The 20,223-nt window shown below is 53.1% G+C and overlaps 1 protein-coding gene across 2 annotated transcripts in view; it reads left to right on the top strand.

Annotated features, from left to right (window-relative positions):
• WSCD1 (WSC domain containing 1) overlaps positions 1-20,223 on the top strand; it is a 73,718-nt gene that overhangs the window by 17,703 nt on the left and 35,792 nt on the right. For both annotated transcript variants that reach the window (XM_043994198.1, XM_043994197.1), the window contains exons 3-5: positions 11,703-11,817; positions 14,114-14,298; positions 17,971-18,092. In XM_043994198.1, the coding sequence (XP_043850133.1) occupies positions 11,703-11,817; positions 14,114-14,298; positions 17,971-18,092 (422 nt within the window). The remainder of the gene's footprint in view (positions 1-11,702; positions 11,818-14,113; positions 14,299-17,970; positions 18,093-20,223) is intronic.

Raw genomic sequence — 20,223 nt, forward strand, 5'->3', positions numbered from 1 at the left:
CAGGGCTCCTTGCTCCGATCCCGGTGTAGGCCTAGGCTTGGCCTATTCTTCCAGGAGGGCCTTGGCATCCTCCGGTCAAAATCCCTCATTTGACAGTTGAAGCCAGAAGGTTCCCTCCATGTGACCCATGGGAGCTTGTTCGGCAGGGCAGGTCCTCTGGGCCGGTATAGATAGCTGTGTTAGACTCGTTGTTCTCATAGCCAATGGGGTCCAGGGCAGACCCCTGGGACAGAGCAGTATGGTGGTCCAGGGTGAGCCTGGCTTGGGGCAGGGACGGTAGAAGGCACAAAGAAGAGAGTACTGAACTTGGAGTCAGGAAGACCTGAATTCAAATCCATTCTCAGCCACTTCCTAGCTGTAGGACCCTGGGCAAGTCATTTTGTCATTTAGCCTCAATTTGCTCATCTGTAAAAATAGGGATATATCAGCACTTACCCCACAGGGTTGTTGTGAGGATCTAAGGAAATGATCATTGTACAGTGCTTGGCACTAGTACTTGGTACTAGTAGGTGCCTAATAAGTGCTCATTCCCTCATTCCCTCCCTGTTCCTCCTGGCTGCAGCTGCAGGAGGCCCCTACTCTCAGAAAACTCTTAGGCTGGGCCAAGGGCTAGAAGCCCTCCAGCCCTGGTAGGGTGGGGTGGGGGGAGAGGGGGAATTCTGAATTCCCATGTCTCAGCTTGTCTTTTTGTACCCATTACATTCAAATGTCTGGGCCAGGCTCCAGAACAGCTTGGCTTTTAGAGAGGCTGAGAACGTGGTGCATTTTCAGTGTCAGAGTGGGGCAAGGCAGCCATTTTTAATGTCTCTCAGCACACAGCACCCAGGGCACACCAGCTGCTTCTAGAGGTAGGACAGGCCTGGCCCCCTGAGCAGGAGTGAGAACCTGGTAGGCCTGGGAATGACACAGGGATGCCTAACCTGGAAGAGAAGACAGGTGGGGGCCAAGAAGACCAGCTAACCCTGCTTCAGACCAGGCCGTGGGCCCTGCCGGGTCCTCCCTGCCCTTTCTCCAGCAGTGGGCCTGGAAGAGGAGATGGTGAGTGGCCAGTGGTTGGCTAGGGGTGACACAGGCATGCTCCTGGAGTAAATGGCCACCCCCCAGCCTGGAGCCAGTGGGTAACAAAGCCAGGACCCCTTGGGGCCCTTGTGGTCAGGCCTTATGTGCCTTTGGGTCACTGTCTGCACCTCAGCTTGGATGGCAGCACTGGGCCCAGGCATCTGAGTGTGGAGCTCAGGGCTTGTTCCCCATGGAAGGAGACTGTTGTCCAGGTCTTGCCCTGAGAAGAGGGAGCTAAGGCTACTCCAGCCAGGCTGACAGCCCCCTGTGGGGATCCTTGTGTGGGAAGCAGTCTGGGAGCTGCCTGCTGCTGCTGCCACCCTCACAGCCACCCTTTTGTAGCTTTCCAGAGCTTTGTTCTCTTTAAGGTATCACGGGGAGGGGCAGCCTCGGCCGGGAATGGCCCTCCCGTGGCCTCAAGAGAGCGGCATTGTCTGCGGCAGGGGCCTCTTTGAAAGGGAATTTACATCTCATTTTTCATGCTTTTCCTTGGGTTGGGAAAAAATGAAAAATGAAGTGGCCAAGCCCGAGCCCCTCGGTAAGCCACCGGGGCAGCTAGGGTTATTCCCAGGGATGCTGGGGTCCTCTGAGCATCTGCTCCTGGGCTGTTGGAGGTAGAGCTTCCAAGGTCTCCTGGGGGTATCTCAGAGAGTACAAGCATGTTAGGCAAGGAGGGGCCTGAAATACCCTTCAGCCTCAGCCCAGGGAGCAACGAGCCTGAAGAGTCCCTGGGCAGAAGGGGCTCCTTGTCTGGGAAGGTCCCTGACCACTGCCAGGGTGAGGGTCTTTGGGAGAGAGGGAGGGAGAGGGAAGGAGGAAGGAAGAAAGGAAGGAAGGAAGGGAAGGAAGAGAAGGAGGAAGGAACTGATTAAGGAACAGAGAGGGAGAGGAAAGGGGGAAGGAAGGAAGGAAAAGAGGGAAGGAGAATGGGCAGGAGGAAGGGCAGCGTGCAGGGAAGGGGGGCAGATGAGCAGGCTTTTTGGAGATAAGACATGGAAAGCCCAAACAGACCATATAAATGTGAGCTGCTGCTGCTGCTGCTGGGATCTCTATCACGGCCCCTAGAGCTGACATTGCTGCCCACAGGCCCCAGGGCTCCCCCCCCCCCAGCAGTGATGCCCTGGGCTCATTAAACCCGGAAGGGTCCTGGTCAGGAGCTCCCCCTAGGCCAGCTTGGCTTGGTGCTCACAGAGACAATGGTTCAGTCAGTTACTAGCCATTCATAAGTGCTTCCTCTGCACCAAGGCCTGGAGATTCAAAGAGGCGAGACTAGTACTTGCTCTCAAGGGGCCCCCAGCCTCATGGAGGAGACAACGTGCAGGGAGCAGCTTTTAGGGATTGCTTGCTCGGTCCAGGAACTGGGCTAAGAGCTTTATAAGAATGAGCTCATTTTATAGGATAGCAACATTATATAGGATGGGCCGCTAGGGAGTGCCATGGTGCACAAAGCACCAGGCCTGGAGTCAGGAATACTCCTCTCCCTGAGTTCAAATCCAGCCTCAGACACTTACTAGATGTGTGACTCTGGGCAAGTCACTTGCCTGCATTTCCTCACCTGTAAAATGAGAACCGTGAAGAAATGGCAAACCACTCCAGTATCTGCTGAGAAGACCCCCAAAGGGCTGCGAGGAGTGAGATGTGACTGAAATGACAGAACAGCAAGAAGCATATAGGATAAATGAGAAATCACCTCCAAGGGAAGTCACTAGCATCAAGGAAGATCAGAAAGACTTCTTGCACAAGTGGGAAGCTTTTTCTGAGAGTCTCAGGAAGTCAGAAAAGGCAGGAGATAGAGGTTAGGAGGGAGAGTTAGACATGGGGAGAGAGAGGAAGGGAAAATGGCTAGAGTCAGGAAGGAGATGAAGGGTCTTGGTCGTAAAAGAGGCAGGAGGCCTGTGTCCCAGCATAGGAGAGGATGTGTGTGTGTGTGTGTGTGTGTGTGTGTGTGTGTGTGTGTATGAGTGTCTATGTGTGTATTTGAGTGAGTGTGTGTGTGTGTCTGTGGTTGGGTGGGGAGGGAGGTGTAAGAAGACTGGAAAGGAGGGAGGGGGCAGGATGTGCAGGATGGAGGCACTGGAGTTTATAGAGTGGGGGGACATGGTTGAACTTGGGCTTTAGGAAATTCCTTTGGTCATGGAGAAGGGACTGGGATGGGTAGAGTCTTGGGACAGGCAGCCCCCCAGCAGCTACTGCCCAGGCCTGAGGTGGTGAGGGTATACACCCGGTGAGGGCAGGCTCAGCGTAGAGAAGGGGGTGCATTGGAGACATGTGAAGACAGAAATGACAGGCCCTGAGGGAAGATGGGACACTGAGGAGAAGGCCCCCCATGATACACAGGTTGGCATCTCCCCTTTTGTGATAGAGACATTAGGAAAAGGGGGTGGTTTGGGGTGATTGGATCTGAGAGGCATGCAGGAATCCAATTGGAGTTGCCCAGTAGACAGTCAGGGATGCCCTACTGGAGGTCAGGAGAGAAGTTAGGGCTGGATCTAGAGCTCTGGAGCTGTCTGCTTAGTGATGATCAAGAACCCAAGGGAATGGCTGCCATCCCCAAAAGACGCCTAGAGGGAGGAGAGATGAGGGCCTGGACAAGGTGGGGTCTAAGTAGGAGCCTTCCTCCCAGAAGTTGGCCCAGATGCTCCAGGGCCTCCCCATTCCCCCAGCCCCGCCCCAGCCCCAGCTGGGGCTTCCTCTGTGTGTGGCTTCCCAGTCCTAACCTTCACGCACCTGAGGGCATGAATTCCTTCCTGTTTGGGGTGTCTTGCGTGTCCTTCTGGGTAACATGATGCCTCTGGGGTCCCTTTCAAGTCTGACCATGGTCCCCTGATCCTGTCCAGAAGAGCCTCTGGCCAGAATTTCCTGCAGGACCTGGCTGGGCATCTGAGGTCTCCTCCCTTCGTCCTGAGGCATCTCCCTGGCCTTGAACATGCCTCCCTCCATGCCTTGGGATGACAAGGGAGAGAATAGGGCCAGGTTCCCCCTCCAGACAGAGCCTTCTGGAGGGATCCAGATTGGGGGGGGGTAGACTCTCCTAGGACTGGAGGGCAGGAGTCTGTGTTCCCAATTCAGTCCTGCACAACCCGATTCAACAGACACTGTCTTATGTGTGTATAGCACTGTGCTGGTCCTTCCCTTCAGAGAGTTTACAGACCATTAGGGAATGCATCAATCCAGGATAATTTGAGAAGGCAGAGGTGCTCAGGAACTGGCAAAAGGGAGGGAGGCTGGGGAAGAAGGAGATGTGGGATAGCAAGAAACGTGGTCTCATTTCCCATGAAGAAGCTATAAAGAATGAGGAGGCTGGAAAGGTCAGGGAAGGCCCAGCACTCATTCTTCTCAGAGAGCTTTGAGGAAGGTTCTGTGTCCCCTGTGGGCCACTGGGCTTCCAGGCTGCCCAGAACCATTAGAGAGGAGTTCCCTCAGACAAGATGATGCGGGAAGAGACAAGAGGAGGCCCAGAATCCTCTGTGAGGGGAGCTGGCCAGGGCTCTCACCCCTGGGATGGCATGGGATGATGGCACGGGCCGGCTCCCCAAGCAGGGCCAGCACATCCGCAGGAAGAGGGGCTGGCTTTCTTACTGGACTCAGCCTGACCCCACCAGCGGCTCAGCGTGGATCTCAGGACTCACTGGCCATGACTCCAGGATGGCACCGGACCAAGCATATCGGGCCAGGATCTGAAGTTACGGTTAGCATTCAACGGCAGCTACTCAGCATCATGTTTAGGGTTCCATGTTTAGGGTTCCAAAGTGCTTTACAAAGAAGACCACCTTTGAGTCTCACAACAGGTCTGGGAGGGAGGTGCTTTCTGTTTCACAGATGAGGAAATTGAGACGGGATCAGTCAGAGACAATCCTGAGGAAGGTGCCCATATTGGGAGTGCGGAGAAAGGCTTCTCGAGAAGGTGGGGTTTTATCTGAGGTTTGGAAGGATCCAGGGATAAGATCAGCAGCCAACCTGCAGAGTGAAGAAGAATGTGAGAGGAAAGTATAGACAGACTTCTTGAGGAAATTAGCCACTAAGCAAGAGAGATCTTGGATGATGGCTGACTGGGATGGGAGGGGGAGGCCAAGTCATTTAGCCAATCAGAAGGCATGTGTAAGCACCTACTATGTGCCAGACAGAAGAAAGGGGGAACCCTCTAATAGGGGAGAGAAGAGGATGATGGAGGGGGCATTCTGGGAGTGGGAGGGGATTTCCTTGGGGAGGAGCATCCAAGTGATGAGAGATGAAGATCAGGGAAGATGGGGGTGCTCCCCAGGAATTGCCAATGAGATACCATGAGGATCCTGATGAGAGGGTTGGGGAGGGGGAGCACCAGGGGCCTCAGGAGGAATGAAAGGGTTTGAAGAGGGTGATAGGCAGCTGGGTAGGAAGGCGTGGCAGCGTCACCATTTGAATTCTTAGCTAGTTTCAGGAGCTTCCTTAGCATCCCTCAGCAGCCACAGTAGGAGGGAAGGCAGCAGGGGGTGGGGATGGTCCAAGGAGGACATTTGGCAGGGACTCAAGAGAAGAAGACAGTGTTGATGGTCCTGGTTCTCCAAGGGGTCCAGTGGGGAAGGGAAGAGAATGCCCCTAGTTCTGGGCATGGCCAGGGTCACAAGGCAGACTCTGGATTGGGGGCAGATCAGAGTTCATGGACAGGTGGGTGACAGCCAGATCTAGAGCATGCCCATCTTTGTGCACGGCTGAGGTGCATGAGGAGAAGGTTGTGGGAAGGTAGAGCGTTTGAGGGGGCATCTGTATGTGTGCTAACATAGCGTAAGAGTGGAGTGTGGGAGGAGAGCTGGCCTGTGAGCTGTGCACTCAACCCAAGGGGGAAGAAAAAGAATGTCCCCAAGGTCTGAGGACAAAGCCCCCAGAATATGGTTTGGGTGACCTTCGAAGGAGGGTTACTGAAGGATGGCAGAGGGAGAGTCTGGAAGTGGCTGAGGAAAGGGAGTAGTCTAACCATCATGCTAAACAGTAATGGGGGGAGGGGTTAAAGTGCAGCAAGTGCTGGAAAGGGAGGCTGGGGAGCTGTGTTCTCCCTTAGAACTCTACAGTCTGCAGGACTCACAGTCCTGATGGAGACTAAGGTCCAGGTTTGCTCCCCCACCTTGAGGCTCAGTCCCTTGCTCCTCCTCCTCTTGTCTCACAGCCTGTGTACAACCCACTCTCCCCACCAGCGGTTCCAGTGCTGCCATTTCTGGAGCCAGCCCGTTCTGTGGGTCAAGGCTGTTCAGATCAACAGGCTTCTCTTCCAGAAGTTCAGATGCAGCTGAGGGAGGCCAGACGTGCCTGACAGATGGTCCTGTGCCCTTTCCATGTCCTGGCTCAGGCTCTCCTTACTCCCAGCACACATGACAGCTCCCTCCAGGAGGAGGGTCCTTGCCTGGATCATCTCTGTCCTTGGCCCTCTTGGCAAACTGCTGCCCTGCCAAGTCTGTAGCCCCCCCCCCCGAAACTTTCTACCTAAACATCCCTGCCTGAGTATATCACATATGTATGGAACATATATATATATATATATATATATATATACACACACACACATATATATACAGACATATACATATATACAGACATCTATACAGACACATATACACACATACATACATATATACAGACACATATACATCTATACATATACATCTATATACATCTATACACATCTATACATCTATACCTATATATATATATATATATATATATGACACAGGACCACGGAGAAGTATCCCAGCCACACATTTATGTGTGTGCATAGATATACATACACATGGGTGTAAAAGCACGCACACAGATAGTAGTTGGTCAGTTGGTTAGCCTGAGTGCAGGCTTGCCAACCTCTATCCATAGAGATTTAGACGAAAATGATATGTAGATGCTCCAAGGGGAGAGCCTGAAGAGAGACGAGATGGGCTACAATTCTGAGATTTCCCAGAGAAACCGTAGGGAGGAACCTGAGCCATGATAAAACGTGAAGCCTCCAAGAGTGGGTCCTGTTTGTGTGAGCCTGGAGCTCAGGCACCTGGGCCATGGGCTAGAAAATGAAAGGATGAGGCACCAACCGCCATTTTGGAGCCCTCCCTGGACAAAACTAGAGGCTTTTATGGAAAACCACACCCTAGGGCTATATGTTCAGGACCCACCAGGAGGCTATGGTCTAATCCAGGTCCAGGCTGGGAGTACTCTCCTCCCTCTGGGAGCACCCTGCCCAGATCTCTTGCTCCTTCCTCTCCTCCCCCACCTCCTTCCTTTTCTTGGCTTATGTCAGCAGAGGAAATCATGATTCCTGACTTTGCATACCACAAGGGCTGTCTCCTGGCCCTGCCCCTGACCTAGAGACCGCTGTCCTAGTGGATTCTTTTCCTAGTAAGTCAAGGTCAGGAGAGGCAGCCTTGGGCCTGGGGACCAGAGGTGATCAGTAATCAAGCCCGTATGACCAAGTCCTAGGGGCCTGGCAGAGGTGACATCCAGCCAGCTGGAGAAGCTGACCTGGAGCCAAGCCTGACCAAGCTATTGCTCAACCAGCCTTACTCAGTGTTTTTGTGGGTGTATGGGGCCATTTCTGCCTGGACACAAGTAACTGGACTCACCTTATGCTTCGGTGATTAATAATAAAGGCTAGCATTTATGGAGGGCCTGCTGGGTGCTGAACACTATGCCTTTAAGCACCTTGCAATTATCATATCATTTGATCCTCACAACAATCCTGGGAGGGAACTGCTGAGGATTGTTACCCTCATTTTACAGATGAAGAAACTGAGGCAAGCCGAGGTTAAGTGATTTGCCCAACGTCATATAGCTCCTAAGTGTCTGAGGCTGGATTTGAACTCAAGTCGTCCTGACTCCAGGCCTAGCAATCTGTCCACTGCACCACCTAGATGGTTAGAACACTGGACATGGGTTCCAGTCCTAACTCAAGCCCCTATTGGCTGTGTGACCTCCATGAAACTCAGTTTCCTCACATGTCTAATGGGCATAATAACAGCAGATACCTCACAGGCTACTCCTCCCCTGCCCCAGGCCAGTGGTCAGTGCCCCAAGCATCTTCTAATCAGGCTTGACCAGCACTGGTGCAGTGGTCTGTACTCATCCCTCCCAGGGCCTGCTGGATATAGATTGGCTCAGGAGCAGAAGGCACACAGGTGGGCCCTGAGCTGAAGGCTGTGTTAATATGACGGAGCTGGTCTCCATCTCTGAAGAACTGCAGAGGAGACAAGGAGAGCCAGCCAAAGCAGGAATAGTTGTGGTCAGATCCCTGACTCCTGGAGGGATTGGTCAAAGGAGGTGCCTGGAGGAGGCAGAGAGGGAGGGACCTCCCGCTGAGACATTCGAGCCCCAGCCCAGCCGGGCCCCCCAGGCAGAGAGATGACCCATAAAGCAAGGATGGGAGCTAAGCAGGGGCCCGAAGACAAAACTGGCCTTTCTCTGAGTCCTGGGCAGCGCTCCATCTTCCTGAAAGGGAGGCTGTGAGGGGAGCAGGGGCTCTGGGAGGCCGCGTCCATCCCAACCAGTTTCATTAGACCCTGGAAGGTGGCCAAGATGGAATCGGCAGCGAGTTGACTAAGGAAAAGGAGGAACTTCCCCGCGGAGGCTTATTTTTCCATTGACAGTTATTTGCAGTGACACGCCGATGTTTCTGAAGCTGGGTGAGTGCCCTTGTCACCACATGGCCGTCCGGATGTCCCTGGGGCAGAGGCAGCGTCACCCACAATCATCTGTGCGCAGGGTCCAGCTCCAAGTGACAGCTGTGCCTCGCCACCACCCTCCCCCAGCAGCGTTCGTCAGGTGCTCCGTGGCAGCTCCTCAGGAGGTCAGCAAGCCTGGCTGGCACCCGCTCCTGCCTCATGAGCAGACATTAGACCACTTCCTGGTGAAAATAAGCTGAGATCCTCCAGAGATGTGCCCATTCTGAAGGAATTTCAGGCTTGGGATGGCAGAATCCTAGTGCCCGAAGGGGCCTCCAAGGCCAGCAAATCCAAGAAGCTGAACCCTGGCCACACGTGCTATTAATAGGCGGCTCCTTGAGGGGATCTGACTAGAAGGGGATTTCCGGTGGCTGAGTCCTTGGTCACCACCCGTGTGACAGCGCGCACATTCGCCCCTGCATCTCTGCCCCCTGGCCCGGCCATCATTCCCAGTCTGGCTCCCCTCATAGGGCCACCGGACTGAGTGTCAGCCTCTGTGTTGTTTCCCGTCTGAGTTTCCCCTTCACCAAGTTTAAATTCCAGTCTCTGAGTCTTGCCCTGTATGGCTTGTCACCGTGCATGGCTTGTCAGAACCAGCCTCATCTCTCCTCCAGATACTGGTGACAGTGCTCCTACCCCTTTCCACCCCACCCCAGGGCAAACCGTCTGTAGCTCTTCTGATTGGGCACAAACCAGAGGCTCGTCACCATCCTCTTATCCTACTCTGGACACACCTGACTTATCAATGTCCTTCCTCACATGGAATTCTTCAGGCATAGGCTAAACCCCACCCAGACTATAGGATTCTCTTTATGTAGTCTCAGCTTGTACCCATTTAAGTGGCTGTTGTGCTGACTCACATTGAGCTTGTGAAACAGACTCCTAGACTCCTTTCCAGCATCAATCAACCAACCAATCAACACTTATTAAGCACCTACTATGTGCCAGGCACTGTGCTAAGTACTGAGGAGGCAAAAGACAGTCCCTGCCCTCAGGGAGCTTACAATCTAACAAGGGAGATGACAAACAGAACCTGCTGTCTCACCACTCTTCCCCATCTTGTGCTTGTGAAGTCGTTTCTAGAACTGGGCTCTGATTTGATTTGATTTCCAGCTCTCGGAGAAACCATTTTGAAGTCGGATTCTTTCTCAGATTTTAGTAATGCACATTTGACAGGTGGGCCATTTGTGCCGGTGGCCTGGGGGGCCCTTGGGGTGACTGCCAAGATCTTGTGGCTCCCTCTGCTCCCCCTACCAAGGCTCTTTGGGTCGCATTGATCCTCTTATCTAAGCTTGGTTTGTGTGGATTACTCAATCAGGTCCTAAGTCTCCGCTCCTTATATTCCTAGGAGAACTCCCTTTCATCTTGTTCCCCACTGCTTTTCTTAATGGCTCAAGTGTCCCAAGGAAACTTAGAAGAAACATTTCATTGAAGTGACAAGAACATTTCGAGACAAAGGATCAGGGCAGCACTGAGTCTCACTTATCCGGTTACACCAGCCCGAGGATTAATCTTCCCAAGCCCCTCAGAGTGGAAAGGAGGAAGGGATGTGGCCGGCGCTCACCCCCTCCAGCAGAACACTCAGCTCCTTCAAGGTCCCACTTCCTTCTGTCTGCTGCTCTTCTCCCACTGCCACTTATAAAAACTTCTTATGGGCACTGCAGCTGCTTCCACCGACCAACCTAGGTGGGACCATCGTAACAGGCAAAACACTTGCTTCCTAGAGGAACCATTTGTTTTAGAAGCAAACATTTCCAGAATTAGTCAGCTGCTCACTGGATTTCCTTTTTGTGTGGTTAAGACAGCCAAATGTTTTCAAATATTTCCTACCTTTCCTCTCCACGCACAGAAGCCATCCCATTGAGAACACTTGCAAATGGTATACTCTAGTATTGGCCAAGCTCCCTGGTAAATGCGTACAGGGCTGCAATCTCAGGGACTGTAATATGCATTCAGATAACAGAATCTAGAAGACACGAACAGCAAGATGACAGTGGAGTTTTCAGCTAAACTCCCAAAGCCCTCGACCTCCAAACAAAAAGAAATGGCTTATAGATGTAAAAATTAACATTTCATCAAGAAGACAAGAAACAATTTCTCATCGGGGTCATTGCTCCCCTCTTCCATCTCAGATCCCCCTTTCCCCTAGGGGGCTACAGACTCATGAGCTAAAAAGTCCAGAAGGAAATTTGTGGTAAGTTGGGGCATACACAAATCCCTGGGGCTCCCAGGCTGCTTTCCAGAGGTCCTTCCTCCTGTCGGAGAGCCTGCTCAGGGACAGAATGCCAGCTTCAGGACCGAAGGTGCCAACCTCCTGGCCACGGTGTGCTCTCACGTTCCAGTGGAAATCAAGTGACTGATGTCAGAAGCTTCCGACATATCGGGGTGAATCCTCTTTTCAGGGGCACCCTCTGATCTCTGTAGTGTCTGGCATGGGGGCGCACGTTTCGTCTGAATTCTGTAATTGCATGCTTGCAAATTGCCAGGGACGATTCTTGGAAACCTCTATGATGTTGGTGACGTTACAATGTCTGATTTACCAAACTCCAGAAGTGCACTTGTGTGCTGGGGAGGGCAGTGCCCGAGCCGGGCCTGATGGGAAGCTAAGGATTCTTGGGGCAGGTGAACACCTAGTGGCTCAGACAGCATCTGTGCTGATCACCGAGGTGAAGGCTTTCCCACACCATGGGCTCCTGCTTCTCCAATTGAAAACATGCAGAGGGCCAGTCTGCACCTGAAGACCCCTCAAAGCCAGATATACCTGAATGGGGGAGGAGGGGAAAGGGGAGTAGTGAGGAGACAATCCTCAGAGAAAGACCATTCATTGATGCCAGGGGTGTCTCCCCACCTGCCATCCCGCTCCCCTCCCCCACGCCTGCTGGGAGCAGATCAGACTCTGCTCACTCCCCAGGTGAGGCACCCCACCCCCCTGGGGGGGGAGTCTCTCTGATTTCTCTCCTGTCCTCACAGGCTCCTACATGGGCTGCTTCATTGACAGTGTCCAGGACAGGACTCTGAAGGGAGCTGTGTTTTATGACCTGAGGAAGATGACGGTGGCAAACTGCCAGGAAGCCTGTGCTGAGCGGTGAGAGTCATGAGGGGGGAAGGGGAAGGGGAAGGAGGTGGGGGGCAAGAGGTACAGGATCGGGAGCCGGCCGTCTCCACTTCGGCCCCTTCCTACCCGGTCACCTCTCCTAGGGCCTGAGACTAGTAGGGCGGGTCAACAGGATAGGAAAGTACCCTGTGAGGATGGCCTGAAGGTGGGGAATGGTCAGTGAGGAGGAAAAAAGGCTTCAGGGGAGCAGGAGAGAGAGATCGGGCTCTGTGCTTGGCCCCAGAAGGCAGTGAGCCAGGTACCAAAGTCTGTGCTTGACACAGAGGGATCCTTGGGAGTCAGCACATACAACCTGTGACCACTTCACAAGGGGGAGCTGGGGCCAAGGCCTTGGGGGGCCCAGGCAGCTCTGAGATCCAAGAACACAGGTCCTTCCAAGGCAAGAAGGTGAGGCTGTTTCTGGAGTATGTGTTGATGACAAATTTAGCTCATAAACATGGCCCAATCTACTGTCCTGGAGCCACAGACGTTCAGAGCTGGATGTTGGACACTGTCCTATACCCCTACCCTGGCCCACACAGTGAGTCAGCCGTGCTATGATCCACCTTTACCTGAGGCTTTGTGGAGCGGGGAATCTCACAGGATCTTGGACTGCTCTGGGGCCTGGGGATCTTAGTGACTCACAAGCCCCCTAATCATTATGCCCACAGTATGGTCTGTTAGTCAAAGGCACTTGGGCTGCATTGAGAGAGTGTCCAGGCCTGGGGAGGTGAGCAGCAGAGCTGGAGCAGGGGGCTCCATTTTGCCCCCCCCATTTTAGAAGGACAGAGATGAGCTGGACAGTGTCCAGAGGGGGCAGCCAGGATGATGCCGGAGGAGGGAATTGGCTTGTGATAGATGGTAGGGCTAGAAGCTGGGGTTGGGCATTCCCTCAGAAGGCAGCAGGCCCTTCCCTCAGCCTTTGCTGCGTTGTTGTTTCTATCCATGCTCTGAGTCAGACTCTGCTGTGAGGCTTGGAGGATGCTGTCCAGAGGCTGTAGCACCTGCCCATGGCCTTCCTCTCCAGGGTCTTCAGACCTCACGGAGTGGCCCAGGGGTCGAATTCCTGGGATGCTTCCAGGGCTGTTTTGCTAACAGCCTTTTGCAGCCTAGACTGCAGTGGCCTGGAGAGGCAGGCTGGGGGAGGGGGTGAAGGAGGTTGCTGGAGGGTCTCCCAGTCCTGGTTAGGTCTATACAAAGTCCTCCCCACCTAGCCCCCTCCCCACAAGGCTCCATCCACATATGAGAGGGAGAGACCTCCAGTGAGCCCCCTTGCCTGGGGCTGCTTATCCCATGCTGAGATTGCCTTCCCCGATAGTCCTCCCTCCACCCAGCCTAAATCTGCTTACCTGTAATCTTTGCTACTGCCTTCCCCCCCTTTACTGCTCCTGACTCTGCCCTGAGTCTTCCTCAGCTGGAACAAGGCCCCGTGGAAGCAGCTTCTGGCCCGCTGGCACTCTCTGGAGTGGGGGCCTGGAAGGGAGCCTGGTCCAAGGTCTGGGCAGCCCTGCCTGGGCCAGGCTCAGTCCTTGGGCAGTTTCCTGGTGAGGGATGATTGGGGCCAACTTCCTCCTGGGCCATCTTTTTTTTTTTCTGATAAAAGTATTTTATTTTTTCCAGTTACATGTAAAGATAGTTCTCAACATTTGTTTATACAAGCTTTCCAATTTCAGATTTTTCTCCCTCCCTCCCCTCCCTCCCCCCTCCCCTAGACAGCAGGTAATCTGGTATGGGTTATATATATATATATATATATATATATATATATATATATATATATATATATATATATATATATAACATTAAACGTATTTCTGCATTAGTCATAAGAGAAAAATCAGAGCAATGATGAAAAACCTCAAAATAGAAAAACAACAGCACCAAAAACAAAAGAAATAGTATGGTTCATTCAGCATCTATACTCCACAGTTCTTTTTTTTCCCTGGATTTGGAGATCCTCTTCTATCATGAGTTCCCTGGAACTCTTCTGTACCACTGCATTGGTGAGAAGAATATAGTCCATCACAGTAGATCACCACTCAATGTTGATGATACTGTGTACAATGTTCTTCTGGTTCTGCTCATCTCACTCATCATCAGCCCACGCAAGACCCTCCAGGTTTCTCTGAACTCCTCCTGCTCATCGTTTCTTACAGCACAATAGTATTCCATTACATTCATATACCACAACTTGTCCAGCCATTCCCCAGTTGATGACTGGCCCATCTTTTGTCCTTTCTCTGGGGAGGCCCAAGCCCCACCTGACTGGGCCCTATCTGTCCCCCAGGTCTTATGTCTATGCTGGTCTCCAGTATGGCACCGAGTGTTACTGCGGGAACAGGCTACCAAAGAGGAGTTCCAAGGCCGAGGAGTGCAACCGCGAGTGTCGGGGGGAGAAGGGCTCTGTCTGCGGGGGACTCAACCGGCTCTCCATATACCATGTTGGGGCACTCTCTCTCAGCTCCTCCAAACGTAAGTGCTGCTGGCAGTGAGGATGCCCATGTGGGGCTGCAGAGCCGTCAGGGCAGAGGGGGCACCAGGTTCTTTGACCACAGTGCAGAGGACCCTCTTGTGTGCCCGGACCTAGGCTGGCTGCCAGGGAGGGAAGGGAGGAGGAGGAAGAGGAGGAGAGAGTGAGAGAAAAATAGGAGGAAGTGGGAGGAATAAGGGGACCAGAGAGGAGGAGGAAGAGGAAGAGAGAGCAAGGGAAAAGAAGTAGGAAGAAGAGAGAGGAAGAAGGGGACAGGAGAGGAGAAGGAGAAGGAAGGGGAGAAAGGGGAGGAAGGGCCTGGGTCTCTTTTTCTTGCATGCACCAGGGTGTTCAGGACCTTCTCCAAGCTGCTGCCAGAGGCCACCCAGTCCCAGTGCTGGCCCTGGCTCCAGCAGAGCCTCAGGCTGCTCCTGGTGCCCTCTCTACACACACCACCCCCCCCCCAGCCTGATGAAACTTCTTCATTCAAGATATTGCATTATTGCATCCATTTGCTACTGAACTGTAAGACTTTCCATGCCTGCAGCCCCCACCCAGCCCCAGCTTCCTCCTCTCCCTCTCTGGCAGGCCCCTTCTGGGCAGGGGTCTGTCTGGACCTGGAGGCTCTATTCCTTCCCTGCCTTTCCTGGGCTGCTCCTGTTGATAGTGGGAAAAGGGCTTGTTGTCATAGCAACCTGCAAGCCATGATTCTCCATCCACCCTAGGCCCTCGATGAGCCAAGGACAACTCTGTCCAATACCACCCTCTGAAGGGTTGACTTAGGTCTCCTGAGCTCAAAACACATGGTGTGGTCTGAGACAGGCAAGGCCAGAGCAGGCCTGGGCCATCCTTGCTTTCAGGAGTCTGGGGTCTGCATGTGGATTTCCTCATTGTGTGTAAATGGGGTTGGGGAGATACCAACCTCTGGAGCTCACTCACTGCTCAGGACAGGGGCAGTATTGGGGTGGGGCCCTTCTGGCACATGCTCAGGGCCATGTACCCATGAGCCCCAAGGACAGCAGAGCTCCCCTTACACCCCGGTCCCAAGTCCAGCCTGACCCTCACAGCTGCCAGAGAGGGGTGTGGCTCTTGAGCAGAAGGCCTTGGCCGTCTCCCACACCACCAGTTCCAACCCCTGACCAACCTCCACCAAGTAGCAGGAGCTGCAGCCCCTGCCTCCTCGGCAGCCGCAGCTTCTGCAGACCCAGAAGAGACGTGGTTCAACCTTAGTGAAGGCTATGGTTTTGTCAGCAGACTTTGCCCTTTTCCATCTGCCCCAACGCTGACACCCCCTACAGCTAGTCAGCTATCAAGCATGCTTGTCCACTGGCTGTCGGGTTCTGCACTAAGTGCTGGGGATCCAATAACAGCCCTGCCCTCAAATTAGAGCTTCCAGTCTAATGGGGGACCACGTGCAAATGACCCCATACAAGAAAGCAATAGACGGGATCAAACAGAAGGAACCAACAGGGCAGGCTCCAGCTTTGAGGGGAAACAGAGTCCCTTGAGAAAAAGGCCTGCCTTTCTTTCCTGTTTGTGTCCCCAGTTGGCAACAGAGTATTTCATAAACTCATTCATTCACTCATTCACTCACTCATTCATTCCTTCATTCCAGGTTCTCTCTGCTTAGCTCCAGAGAAGCAGGGTCAGGAGCTGAGGACAGAACTTTCTGGATTTGGAGTCAGAGGACCTGGGTTCAAATCCTAGTTCTGCCACTTTTTAGCTATATGACCTAGGGCACAACGTTTTACCTCTCTTGGTCTCAGTGTTTTCATCTGTACAAATAAAGGGGTTGGACTCAATAGGTCCTAAATCCCTTCTGGCCAGAATCGAATTCCTGATAATAAGGTCCTTTGTCAGAGAGACAGCAGTCACCTCTGGGTCATAGGAGTCTGGGACCACCCTCTATCAGGGCTTCTTCCTGGGCTCTATGCTATCTGGGGGAATGGGAGCTGTCCAGCCCATTCCACCATTGGCTCCCAAGAATGTGGCCACGCCTCTGAACTTTGCTGGTCTCCAGCTTTGGGGGACATGTCCTTAGGGGCACTGCCAGGACCCCAACTTTCCTCTTTGACAGCCACATGCAGGAAGGCCTGACTAGAGCAGAGATTCTGAGGGAGGCATGGCACAGAGACATGAGGGGTTCTGGTCTGAAGGGGAGAGATGATTCTAGAGGCTAACTGGAGCCTGGACGTGAGCATAAGGGATGGACTGGATCTGGGGAGTCAAGACCCCCTAAGAAAGCCCATCTTGAGCAGTAGCAAAGCCCAGCCAGAAAGCTGGGGGCTCGGCTGGAAAGCATCACTGTCCTGGGAGGGGACTGGAGAAAAGACCAATTCTGGCTGGGATGAGCAGCTCAGAGGAGGCAGCCAGGGGTGCCCTACCTGTGCAGTGAGAGAAGGGGAGAACTCTTCATCAGTCATCAAGTATTCATGCGGCACTTGCCTGCTAGGTCCTGAGTGGACCGGGACCTTTAAAACAAGTACCTGTAAAAACAATGGCAGAGTCTATATAGAGGAATACAAAATACACACACAGTCATTAAATAAGAGGGAGGTTAGGAGGGAGGGCTCTGGCAGGTGTGAGGATCAAGGAAGGCTCAAGGAGGAAGATGATGATGCCTGAGCTGCATCTTAGAGAGAAAGAGAGAGAGAGAGAGAGAGAGAGAGAGAGAGAGAGAGAGAGAGAGAGAGAGAGAGAGGAGATAGAGAATGAGAGAGAAACAGGAATGACACACAGAGGGGAGACAGAGAGACATAGAAAGAAACAGACAGAAGGATGAAGGGAGAAAGGGAGGGAGAGAAAAAGAGGGAGAAAGAAGGCTAGAGGGAGGGGAAGGGGAGGAGATTAAGAAGGAAGGAGAGGGAGAAGAAGGGGGATAGAAGGGGAAGGAGAGAAAGGGAGAGAAAGAGGGAGGGAGAGAAGGGGAAAGAAAGAGAGATGGTGAAAGGAAAGAGGGAGGAAAAGAGAGGAGAGACAGAGGGGAGAGAGGAGAGAGATAAAAGAAAGGAGGGAAGGGGAAGAGGGAGAAAGGATGAAAAGAGGGAAAAGGAAAAGACAAGGGCCCCTTGATGGCTATGTCTTCTGCTCTGATACCTGAAGTGAGACTGTGGGCAGATGCCTAGTTGTCAGCCATGCCTATCCTAGGACAGAACAATTTGACCCAAGGCAGGCCATGTAAGGGGCTAGGTCCTCTTGGGAAGATGTTGTAAATGCAGCCTGTTTGGGGGCAGGAGTGCCCACAGCTGGAGCAGGGCAGAGAGTTCCAGGACATTGGACATGGGGTTGGGGATGGAAGCAGCTTCCCCTTGCCCCAAATTCTCTCTCCTTCCTTGGTTTCCTTGACTGTTCTCTTCTGGCTCTACCTCCTGCCTGGACCATCAGACACGGTTTATCCTGCATCCTCTTCCCCTGGGTGCCCCCTCCAAGGTTCTGCCTTGGTTCAGGTTCTCTCCTTTTTCACTTGGTGACCTTATCATCTGCCTTGGGTTCAAAAATCATCCCCTCATTCTCCCTCAATATTGTCTTGATCATCCAGAGCCTTTCCTGAGTGGGGAATGAGCAGAGTGATGGACCTTCTCAGGGGCAGCCTCTTCCTCCACCGATTCCCTTGACTCCCACCCCCAGCATGGCTCTTCCTGTCCCTAAAAGAAGTCTTCTTGCTGTCCCTTCAGGAAGGACCGTCACCTACCGGGGATGTTTCCGAGTACCCAGGAACCTCACTGACACCTTGGCCAGCTCCCTGACCCAGCCCAACCTGACTGTGGAGGTGTGCTCACAGCTTTGCTCAAATAAAGTAAGAACATCTCTTGTTCCTTAGCCCTCCCTCTCCTCCCCCTCCTCTCCTCCATCCTCCTCCTTCCTCTCCCCATCCTCTTTCTCCTCCTCCCCTCCTCCCTCTCCTCCTCTTCCTTCTCCTCCCCCTCCTCCTCCCCTCTCCTTAATTCTCCCCCTCCTCCACTCCCCCTTATTCCTTCCCCTCCTTCACCTCCCCATCCTCTTCCTCTTCCTCCTTCTCCCTCCTCTTCCTCCTCTTCCCCCTCCTGTCACCTTTCCTCCTCCTCCTGCTGCTGTGTCCATTTTGAGAGGCAGCATGGTAAAACACCCAGCCTATGGAGAGGGAATGGGCAGCCACTCATATCATTAATGGGCTTAAGGAAAAGAGATGAGTACTGTGTAGACAAGTCGAGGACCACCTCTCACAGGCAGTGCCCGTGGGTGCTGCAGTTCCCCAGAGGAGGGGTTCTTTAGGCTCTCCAGTCATGTTTTAGCTGCTTCTCTAAAGCTCAGGTCTGGGCTGCTCTGAGCATCCGATGACGAGGGCTCTCAGCACAGCTTTTGGCTTGGTGGGGGAGCAGATGGCCAAGGCTGTTGGTGCTGACCCTACAATTAATCTGAATCTGCTTATGCGGATACACTTTTACACACCCTCCCAGCAACCCCAATGGGCTCAGTCCTCAGTCCTGTGGCCCTGCAGCAAGGGAATTTCTATCCTATAGACGTCCAAAGTCTGCACAAAAATCGTTCAGAGCAGTGGTCTTAGGACACATGGGGGCCCCTAGTCTTTGGGTTGGGGGGAATCTGGCCAAGGTTAAAGGTCAGGCTGTGGCTAGTGGCACAGCAAGGTGTGCATAGCTATTTTAGGGGCTAAACTGTGTCCAGCTAAGGGTCAGTTCATGTGGCAGGGGGTGGAGGTGGAGAGTTATTCCGTGTCTGACCTTGACCTCACCTTCCCAGTGGTCTTGACTCAGAGGCACTTTATCCAGCCCAAAGCTCCACAGGCCTTTTTTGATGAGGGTTGGGCCTCCATTTACTATATCCAGGGGGCACCCAGCCCATGTCTCCACATGGGCACTAACAGAGATCTCTGCTGATCAGATCCAATAACCAGTGCTCCCACTGAGTGCATCTCTTGTTTCCTTTATGGAGAATGGACTGGAGCAGAGGGAGACTTGGGGCAGGCAGCTTCTACAATAATCAAAGTGAGAGGTCATGAGACCTGCACTAGGGCGTGCCAACATCAGGGAAGGGGGCATAAAGGCCAGTGTCTGCCTCTGGGATGAAGCTGCTGCTGCTGGGCTCATGGCTAGTGGGATGCGTGGGGGGTCAGGGGACATTCTGTTCCAATGGCAGTTTCCTAGAGCTCCTAGCCTAAATATAGGCTAGAATGCAGAGAGCTCTGTGATGGAGTCAATGCCTGGGAATCACTGGGTGACCCCCCATAATTTCCATGCCTCTCAAGATGCATCCTCATTTGTAGACGAGGTTCAGCTGTGAATGTGGATGCCCCCCCTCCCTTGGAAAAGCTTGGTGTCCACTAGGATGCTGTATCCTTAAAAGCCAGGGTAGGGGGGACAGCTGGGTGGTGCAGTGGATAGAGCACTGGCCCTGAATTCAGGAGTACCTGAGTTCAAATCCAGCCTCAGATACTTAACACTTACTAGCTGTGTGACCTTGGGCAAGTCACTTAACCCCAATTGCCTCACTTAAAAATAAATAAATTTTAAAAAATAACTTAAAAAAACCAGGGTAGGACCAGAAGCCAGATGTGTGGCATTAGTGCTAGGAGTGTCCAGCACTGTTTTGTCCAGACCCTCCCAGGACCAGTCAGCCTGTCCCCTACCATGCCAGAGGGATCCCTGACTCCAGGTGTTCAGCCCTCCCCATTCCCCAGCACCTACAGGACATGGTGGTGATATTCTGGAGCTGCTGCAGCCTGGCCAGTATGGCCAGGACCTCCCCAGATCAGGCCACAGGCATGCCATCCTCAGAGGCTGATGAAGCACCACAATCCACTTTAGCCCTTCCTCGACACAAGGACCCCCCTCCCCCCCACCCTACACACACACATACACACATACATACCTCTTCCTTACAAAACAGGACAGGAGCAGTCATCAAATGCCAGACCCAAAGGGTACAGGGTG

The sequence above is a fragment of the Dromiciops gliroides genome, chromosome 3, assembly GCF_019393635.1.
Source record: "Dromiciops gliroides isolate mDroGli1 chromosome 3, mDroGli1.pri, whole genome shotgun sequence".
Taxonomy (NCBI): Eukaryota; Metazoa; Chordata; class Mammalia; order Microbiotheria; family Microbiotheriidae; genus Dromiciops; species Dromiciops gliroides.